Source organism: Triticum urartu, chromosome 2A (genome assembly GCF_056163025.1).
Source record: "Triticum urartu cultivar PI428250 chromosome 2A, HENAU_Tu73, whole genome shotgun sequence".
Classification (NCBI taxonomy): domain Eukaryota; kingdom Viridiplantae; phylum Streptophyta; class Magnoliopsida; order Poales; family Poaceae; genus Triticum; species Triticum urartu.
Window position 1 is genome coordinate 73,005,715 of NC_141874.1, and position 10,170 is coordinate 73,015,884.

The window sequence follows — 10,170 nt, forward strand, 5'->3', positions numbered from 1 at the left end:
TGGATCTGCAGTTTTGTCTTATGAATAGCTTGTCTATATTTTTTTTAATTTGGTTTTGTTGGATTTTAACAGTAGGGATTTCTGTGTGTATTTTTTCATTACGTAACAGTATTTAAACCATTTTTCGTATAATCACTGATTTGTTTATGAATAGATGTTTTTACTGTAGGTGTATTGATATGTATAATTATCAGTTTAGTCAGTTCACATGTCTAGTTAGTTTTGTGTTATTGTTTTGGTTCAGATTTTTTCCCTTTTAGTTTGTTATGCAAATCGTTCCTATATCTGTGTAAAAATTCAGTTATGTTAGGTGTTCATTTTGTTTTGTACTCCCATATCCATTTGCAGAAAATGTTACCCAGGATCAGGATTTGTTTATTTAGACCATTCTGTGTGTATTTGTTCATTACTTAACAGTATTTAAACCATTTTTTGTATAATCCCTGAGTTGTTTATGAATAGATGTTTTTACTGTTGGTGTATTGATATGTATATTTTTCAGTTTAGTCAGTTCACATGTCTAGTTAGTTTTGTGTTATTGTTTTGGTTCAGATTTTTTCCATTTTAGTTTGTTATGCAAATCATTCCTATATCTGTGTAAAAATTCAGTTATGTCAGGTGTTCATTTTGTTTTGTACTCCCATGTCCATTTGCAGAAAATGTCACCCAGGATCAGGATTGTTGCTCCTAGTTCCGGTGTTCTGAAGATGGAGACTTCAGACAAGAATGGGTATCAGTTGATGGATGTTGCCTACCACATCGACCTTGATGGTTGCATCAACCTAAGTACTGGGTGGAAGGAGTTTGCGGCTGAGTTTGGATTTGAGCATGGTGATGTGGTTATGGTCATGTTCTTGAGAGAAGACGACTCTCTGACGTTCAGAATTTATGTGCTATAGGTTTAAATGTGGCAAATGACGCTGGCTTTGAGATTTGTGTATGGTTGATTATGTTGCAGTATTTTTTGTTTTAAAACATTTGCATGTGAGATGGTTGAATTGTATGGTTTTATCAGAATGGTATGGAACTAGTTATGTAATGTTTTTCCTATTGTTCTGCTCAATTATAAGTGTTTTATTTATACATTCTTTATATTAGTACTGGAACATTTGCTATAGTTGAACTGATGGGCATCCTTTGTTTTGGCTGGTATATTTTTTCATGTTCATAACTCGGGAGACGGTGCTATACGCTGATGATTTTTTTAAAACCCTTTTTTGTTATTCAGTTTGCTGAACTTACATTCTGTTAATGATAGTACTGCTCTATTTTAGGTTGTCAATCACCAATCAAATTTGTTTGTTGTATAATAATTTTTTCTTACTTTTTTACATGAATTTTGGAGGACGTTTTTTTCTTTTTATAGATGAATAATGATAGTTTTGGTATTTTATAAAATAAAAAAAATTAATCTTCGCTGCACAGTACTTTCTTTTTATTTTTGTACTTGAACCTTATGGATTGTAGTAGTTGAACTTTTTTGTAAATTCGTTTCTGAAATTTTTATTTACAGTCTTATATATATATATATATATTTTTTTTTACTTCTTACCAACAAGATGTGTTTGAACTTTTTCACAATATTTTTGTTTATTAACTGATTTTTCTTGTGAGTTTTTTTAAAATTATTTACATTTTTTATTTTTTGTCGTGCGTGATCTACTGGATTTTTGTAATGGGGCGAAGTACTTTGTTGGGCCATCGGCCTGGGTCGTTGTATTCGGCCCGGATAGCTTCTCTCGCGCGGCTGTGCAGCACGGCGTGCGCTTGTAGCACGACTTGTTTATAAGCGCAACCGACGCTCACTAGTCGAACTCCTCTGAACACTTACCTGAGCGCTTATACACGGCGCTCGCTCTCTCTCTCTCTTGACCTATGGGCACTGGACGTCAGGCCCTGCGGGTATGCGGATTACTAGGGATTCGCCCACTGGCTCGAGTTCAAGTATCTAGCATTGTCAGGGCCTGCGCCTGTCCTTGGGCGGTCAATTTTTTTTGTTTTTTTGGATCTAGTACTTGACTACACCAGTAACTTGGACTGGTACTTTTTTGTCCTTGTGCTGTCAATTTTTTCTTTTTCTTTTTTTTGTTTGTTTGAATATAGTACTGTGGCATGACTTGCCCCCGCACCGAACCGTACCGAGGGGCATAGTTGTATTGACACATCTTCCTTGTATGGACTTTGCCCCATTATCTATCTTAGGGTGTGGGTGTGTGGGGTGGGGTGGGGGAAACAGAATAACCGCACTGCGCCTGTCAAACGAGCGCACTGCCGCGTTAGCGCGAGGCCGTGCGGGTGGGGGAGGGGGGGGAGGGACCCCCCCTTCCCCATCCCGGCGAGGCCGAGCCCCGAACGAACCGTAGCAGGCGACGACGTGGCGTGCCGCGGCGTCGCATGCGGAGGCGAGTCCGTAACATGACTTGCCCCATTATCTTATCTTAGGGGTGTGGGTGCGTGGGGAAACAGAATAACCGCGTTTTCTATCTTTAGGGGTGTGGGTGCGTGGGAGAAACATGACTTGCCCCCGCACCGAACCGTACCGAGGGGCATAGTTGTACTGACACATCTTCCTTGTATGGACTTTGCCCCATTATCTATCTTAGGGGTGTGGGTGCGTGGGGTGGGATGGGGGGAAACAGAATAACCGCACTGCGCCTGTCAAACGAGCGCACTGCCGCATTAGCGCGAGGCCGAGCCGGGGGAGGGGAGGGGGGTCGGGACCCCCCTCCCCCATCCCGGCGAGGCCCAGCCAGGAACGAGCCGTAGCAGGCGACGACGCGGCGTGCCGCGGCATCGCATGCTGAGGCGAGTCTGTAACATGACTTGCCCCATTATCTTATCTTTATTTTTTAGGGGAAAAACATCACCATTATGAATTGTTTTTTCATTTGTACTTTTTTGATAAATTTTTTTGTATTGTTATGAGTTATTATTTCTACTTTAGACGGTTGTGGGCTTTAGGCGGCCGTTTTCTCCCAGTCATCTTTTAACCCTCCCACTCACCTTTTAACCTCCTATCTTCCCCGTTCAGCTCCTCTCCCGTCCCCAAATCGATTCCGTCTTCGTTCCCCACTTCTTCTTTTATCAGAGCGGGAGTTGTTACTCCTGTTTCTCCGCGGGAGCGTCGGCCGAAGGGCTCAACCCCAGGGGTGGAGGTCCGGGTGCTCTTTTTTGTTCTTTCTGCTCTGCCATTGACTTTGCTTGCGTCCTCTTATGTTCAGATTTTCTCTCTATTTCTAATCTCTTGCTCTCTTTGCTGTCCCAGCCTGCACTCGCTAGGGTTCCTTTGCTGTTGAATGAGCGTTTGGCGCAGTGATACTGGATTGCGTGGCGGATTTTGTGTTTGTTGGTAAGAGTTTTGCATTTTGTATGGCGTGCTTCGTTTATGAAATAGTTCAAATCCCTAATTTTTGTTCATGTGTCTTGATCTCAATGGGTACATCATCCAGTCCGGACAAATTGAATGCAGGTGATTTTCCCTGTATTTTGGATGATGTTTTAATAGATCTGGTTTTTATGTCGTACAGTTGTTGTCTTATCGACTTTATAAGTTGTATGTATTTTGATATGTGTTAATTTTGTCCTGGATTGTATGGCGTGTATGGTTTTGGCAGTTGATGCAACAGGATGTAGTACTTATCACCATGTGTATTTTGAACTGTTGTCCTGGCATTTGAATAGGTTGTAGTAGTCAATGAAGAACTAGTATGGTGTTGAAAGAGTTGTGTTTTCTGAAGTTTGTTCTGCAAGTGGTGGGTTCATATTTGTTTTATTCGGTGAACTTGTAGTGTTCACATAGTTGAACTGATTGATTGTTCTTGTACTTTTTTTGCTAATTATGATGTTGTTGCAGATGTTGGAGTGCCGGTGCCTCCTGATTCTGACAAATCAGAACGCTTTCAAGATCTTGTGAATGTTATTTTTGAGACACCAAATCCTCTAGAAGAACTTGCGAATGTTGCTGGTGTTTCCCTTATATTTGCTCTATCTTTATCAGCCTTTAATACATATATATGATTAGTTACATCAGTTGTTCCGTTTTGTTTTGTGTCTGATGCAATGCGCTTTATTTATCTTTTGTGTCTGCAATGTTAATTGTGTTTTAATTTTTTATGTGCGTGGTTATGTTATTGGTTTATGCAGTTAATGACAGCCATGGTGTTCCAGAGGACATTGCTGATGTTGTTAAAGATATTAATGATGGAATGTATTCACTTAACGTTAATGATGGTGATGGCAGCTTGCAGTTGTCTGTTACTCAGTCTCAAAGTGTTGATGGCACTGAGCCTATTACCCAAGCTGAGGATGTTCCTATGTAGTTACAGCTCCAGGATGAAAGGATAAGAAAGATGAAGTATGAATTCCAAAAGAGAAAGGAATTGGAACAGCGTCAAAAGGCTGCCTGTGTGCCAGAAAGTGATGTTGATGTTGCTCAAGCTCCTAAATGTGTAGGCGACGAAGGTGGTGACGCGGGTTTTTCAACTATTCATGTCGGATCTCATGGAAGTGACATGCCTGTGAAGACAAACTTGATGCAAACTCGTTTGACGCAAGTGTTTTGATCATGATGGAGTTAAGGAGAAGAAAGCTGTTTTGAAGAGGAAGATGTCAGATCGAAATCCTGATGGCACACAGAGGCGTAGTCCACGTGTGAAAGCCGTTTCCCAACCTGGTAATAGCAAAGCTGATGCGGATAGTTTTGCTGTGAAAATTGGTCCAAGAAAACTTGGTGGCTCCTCTGTTCATCGGAGTCCACGAGGTTTGACAAATAAGAAGCCTTCTTCTCTCCTCTTCAAGAGCGGTCTTTGTTGCAAGAAAATAAGAAGCGTAAAGTTCATCCTGCAAAAGTGAACAAAGGTGTGAAGAAGCGTGCTCGTGTTGAAGCTAAAGATTCTGCATCTGAAGAAGATGATATTGAAGTTGATTCAGAAGATGTATTTGCAGTGGTATGTGTTTTCTACTGCATGTGTCTTGCTAGTTGTACTTGCAATGATTTAATTGTGTTTGGGATGGTATGCTGGCCAGGTGAGGCTGGTCATTGTTTTGCATCTATTTTGATTGTGGTACTTATGTTGTTTTAATAGTTGAACTTGTGCAAACTTTTCTTTGTTTTACTTGCCTTCATATGCTTGTTTTGTTTCCTATATTCATTGTTTGCAGTGGTATGTGTTTTGTTGTGCATGTGATTTACTAATTGTAATTGTAATGATTTAATTTGTGTTTGGGGTGGTATGCTGGCCAGGTGAGGCTTGTCATTGTATTGATTAATTGAGGGTGGTACTGATGTTGTTTTAATAGTTGAACTTGTGAAATCTTTTTTTACTTACATTCGTATGCTTGTTTTGTTTTCTATATTCATTGTTTGCAGTGGTTTGTGTTTTGTACTGCATGTGACTTACTAGTTGTACTTGCAATGATTTAATTGTGTTTCGGCTGGTATTGCGGCCCGGTTAGGCTGATCATTGTTTGCATCAATTGAAGGGTGGTACTGATGTTGTTTTAATAGTTGAACTTGTGCAATCTTTTCTTTTTCTTTTTACTTGCATTCATATGCTTTTGTTGTTTTTTATATTCATTTTTTAAGGTGTGGCTTTTTTGTTTTCATTTATAGCCTGTTAGCGTCATGAGTCCGGTCAAGCCGGTGGGAGGCAATGCCAGAAAAGTTGCCTTGGATGAAGGCGACCAACGGAAATTGAACTTAACTGTGCGATGTTCGTTGAGAGAGGTTGAAGATTGTGCTAAATTGCTCAAGAGTCGGCATGTGGCTAGGGTTCATGCATCTGGTTTTGGTTCTATCTTCAGGTGGAGGGTGAAGTCTAACATTTCCCGCCCTCTGATGGGAGTTTTGTACCTGAGGATAGATTGTGATACAATGACTCTTGACATGGGTGAGGCTAATAAGAAGCTTCGCATCACTAGCGATGGTATACAACAATTATTTGGTTTCCCTCGTGGTGGTCGTTCTGTGCCAAGGCCGTCAGAGGACGGATATGATGACGCTCTGATGACGTTAAGATCGGAGCTTGACATTAGCAGGGACAAAGATATCAAGACAAAGGATTTGAGGAATAAGCTCAAGGTGCTCGTCAAGGATCCTAGCAAAGATGACCTTGCTTTGAAAGTGTTCTTCATTATTGTGTTTATGAAGGTTGTGTTGCCTGGATCTGCCCCGTGTGTTTCCAGAGAGGCAGCAATGTTTGAGGGTCTCGTCTTTGAGGACATGGCTAATATGGATTATTGCCAGCTGATGGTTGATGAGCTTAGAAGGGCTGTTGCCAAGTACCAAAGTGGTCATACCATGGGGAAGGCAATCACAGGCTGTGCCATAGGGCCTGTACAAATGTACCTTGATTGCCTTATCCGTGGCAAAACTGCGGAGCCTGACATGCGAGTCCCCCGCATATGTTACATGGATCCTGCCAAGCTTTCTGATCTGGTTGTTGCAGATTTGATAAAAAAAGGCAATGCAGATCCAAAAACTTGGGTGTTTGGGAAGCTTCCGGTGAGTTTTGTTTGTTTTGTCTCTTGCAGACCTTTTTTTATTTTTAGGTATAGCTATTTTTTGCTGTAGTGGACATGTGTACTATAGAGTTGTCTGTTTATATTTTGTATGGTTTAGGTATGGATTTTTAGTACTGTTGTTTCGTGTTTGGTTGAACTGAATAACTTTGTTCAACTAGCCTGTTGGTAAATACTAACAAATTGGCAATGACAGTTAAAGTTTTATTAGTGGTGTTGATTTTAAATCTGTTAATATCATGATTTATTTTTCCCTATGTGTTGCGTTGATTGATTAACTATTTTTCCCTTTTGTTTGTAGTGGAAAACTCAAGAGGAGGTTGTTTTTTTTCCGAGTGTATAAACGGCCAGTCCTGGAGATGCCGTCGTCTCAGGTTCCGAAGTTTTCATCTCTGCCCGATGAGTTGAGGGATGGCCGTGGTGTTGAGGGTGCTGGTTATGCCCTCCTGGCCCTAGTAATGCTAGTGCTTCACAGAGGCAGGGTTTTGGTATTGATGTTGCTGTTTCAGCGTTGGAGCGCACTAAGCATATCTATAGTAATATGTGTTCTGAGCTGCAAAAGGTCCCAACGACAGTTGAGCGTTTGAGCTGTATCAATGGTATCCTTCCTGCAGGTCATCAATTTAACGCTGAGGAATCTGTTGACTACATTGAGAAGGAGAGAATTTTAATCGGTGATATGCGCAACGGTGCCGCTAATCTAGTTCAGAGCTCAGTTTGCCTGTTGAACAACATGAAGCGTTTCAGAACTATGCAAAACTCTCGCTGCAAGCCATATGAAGAAAGTGCAAATGTTGTTATGAAGCAGTTTGAGCAGGATGAGGCTGCTACCACCGACAGCAGGGCTGGTGATGGTACTGAGGCTAATGTTTTTTACCACGAAACGAATAATGTTGGCCTTGAGCGTCCTGATGTTGATGTGAGTCAGTCCTTGGTGTTTTGCAATTTTTAAGTTGTTGTCCTGATGTCAGTGTTGTAGTTGAACTTCCTCATGTTCATCTATTTATTAATAATTTTCTTTCATGCAGATTGATCATGATGAGGCTGCTGGCACTGGCAGCAGGGCTGATGATGGTACTGAGGCTAATGTTTCTAATCAGCGTACGAACGATGTTGGCTCGCAGCACCCTGTTGTTGATGTGAGTCAGTCCTCATTGTTTGTATGTTTTTACTATGTTGTTCTGCTGTCAGTATTGTAGTTGAACTTCCTGATCTACATCTGTTTATTAATTTTTCTTTTCATGCAGGAGACCAGTCATAATGTTGAGGCTGCTGTTGACGGTGGAGTTAATGATCTATCCACTGATAAGTGCAAGGTTATTTTTATTTTCATTGTGTTTATTAATATTTTCTTAAAATTTCATGCGCACCGATGTGTCTTGCTTGTTCATTTTTCTATCCCACACCGTTTATTGTTGCTCATAATAGCATTGCTTTTTTGTCTCATTACATTTGAATCAAGGTCCTATTGTTGGCGATGAGCCTTGTTTGCCTGTTGGTGATGTCCCTTTGAATGTTAGCAGCAGCAAGTTCGATGATGTTGCTATGAATGCTTCCAAGGTTTATTTTTCTGTGCACCTATTGGTAGCTTATTTTTTATTGTTAGTTTTGTTCATATTATTTACTTTTTTCTGAATTTTTATTTTCATTAGATTACTATTGTTGAGCATGAGGTTGTCCTTAGTGGTGGAGATGATGCTCATGATGTTCCACTGAGTAGTGGGTGCAATGTTGGTACCAAAGTTGTTGATGAGGATGCTGGTGCTGCCAGCATACCTGATGCCAAATCGCCTGGTGTTGGTATTGCTGGGAATGAAAATGTTTCTGGTTGTGAAGATTTCCCGCCGGAGAATTTCCCGCCTGGAGGTCTTGATTACGGTGATGCATTGCAATATGCTTCTAGCGTGGAGGACGTGCCATCCGAGGATGATGATTTACTTCTGTCAATTTCTTCTGACCCCTTGACGCAGGAGGCGCTCTTGTCGTCCCAGGATGTTCTTTCTACAGACCCTGAAAGCGCATCAATATTGGTGTCCTCTCAACATGTCCCATCGTCAAACCCTGAAGCTGGAGGCATAAAGGTCTCATCACAGGAACTACCGTCGTCGTCAAACCCTGATAGTCCAAGTAAGGACTTGTAAATGGGGTGTACTTCTCAACTTTGGCATTTTGGACATGTTCTCTTGTAGTTGTTGAACTTATTATTTTTCATCATTTTCTGCAAGCAGAAAGTGGTAACGTTGTTAAGGTTGATACGTTTTTCTTCGCTGTTACGAGGTTGCGCACGAACCGTACGAAATGGTTAGTTTGGGATTTTGCCCGTACCATTTTTTGTCTCTTTTTCTTTCTCTAGTTTGATTATTGTTGTTGTTGCAGTAGTTTTAATTCATGTAATCTTTTATGTTTTTCTAGTCACAAGCCAATGTTTCAAAATAAAGAATGTGATGCCAGTGTTGGTTCTATTGCTAAAGCGTTTGTCCCCACTGGCATGCTCAACTCAGACAGTGTTGATGTTGTTTTATATTCTCTACGTCAGAAGTACCGAGACACTGACAAGTTGATAGTTCCCAGATGGGTGACGGTCAGTATTTTGCTTTTTTGTAAATAGGATGATAACTTGTTTTGCCAATTTTCTAACTATTGTTGTTCTTTTTGTACAACAGACCAAGATCTGTGATGGAAATATTGATTCCAATGTGCTAAATTGGTTCACAAGATCCGGTGCTGATGGTTTTGACCAAGTAGGTGAACTTGGACTTTTTGTACTCATTAACTAGAACTGTCATGTTTTCTTTGCAGTTTTGGGAGGTGTGGGGAATGAACTTGATTTGTGCTTCTTTTATTAAAGCTCTACTTATTGTTGCAAGGGAATTGAACTGATATGATTGTTCCTCAATTTTGGGCGGTGGATATAATATCTTTATGATTATTTGATTTTTTGTTTGTACTTATGAATTTCAATTTCCCTCTTTTATTTTATTGTTTGGTAAATTCATTTTTCCTCTGTGATTTTTTCAGCTTCTTTTCCCTACATTTGATTCGCCGTCATTTGTGGCTACCATGAAGCCTAGTGAAGTATATGGGCATTGGTGCTTGGTTGTTCTGAATTTGAAGTTCCGTCATTTCGAGTGTCTTGATTCACTCCGTGATGAAACCTGGGGTGATGCAGTTAGATTCTTAAGGAATATGACAGATAATATAAAGAAGCTTTGGAGGGAGTCCAGTGTAGATAGGGCCAAACCGTTCTCACCGGCGCATATTGATGGTTTCTCTTGCGAGTTTGTGCGGGTGCCTCAGCAGGAAAACACGTGAGTATCCGTTTTTAATGATTTTTGCTGGTTGTTTTTGTTGCTGGAGGATGTTGTTCCTATATTTTTTTGGATTTTGTGTTGTACTATTTTTTTGATTTTTCCTTTGTTTACAGGCATGATTCTGGATTCTTTATGCTACAAAACTACAAGACTTATTATTGCCGGGAGGATGGTGTAATTGAAATGGCCGATTACAGCCATGAAGACATTTTGGACATTAGGAAGACTTTACTGTATGATGTGTTTGATGTTGACTTCCGGGGTTTGTTTGGCAACGAACCCTGTACGTGTGCATGGACTTTTGTAATTTTTTTGCAGCTTGTACTTCTCTATTAGTACT

General features: G+C 40.6%; 1 protein-coding gene across 1 annotated transcript; it reads left to right on the forward strand.

The window, feature by feature from the left end:
- The first annotated feature begins 8,941 nt into the window (after window positions 1-8,941).
- On the forward strand, window positions 8,942-9,831 carry LOC147983844 (uncharacterized). Its single transcript, XM_087539609.1, has 3 exons — window positions 8,942-9,100; window positions 9,183-9,260; window positions 9,538-9,831. Exons 1-3 carry the CDS (start codon window positions 8,942-8,944, stop codon window positions 9,829-9,831), a joined length of 531 nt encoding a protein of 176 aa, XP_087395735.1.
- The last annotated feature ends 339 nt before the right edge of the window (window positions 9,832-10,170 follow it).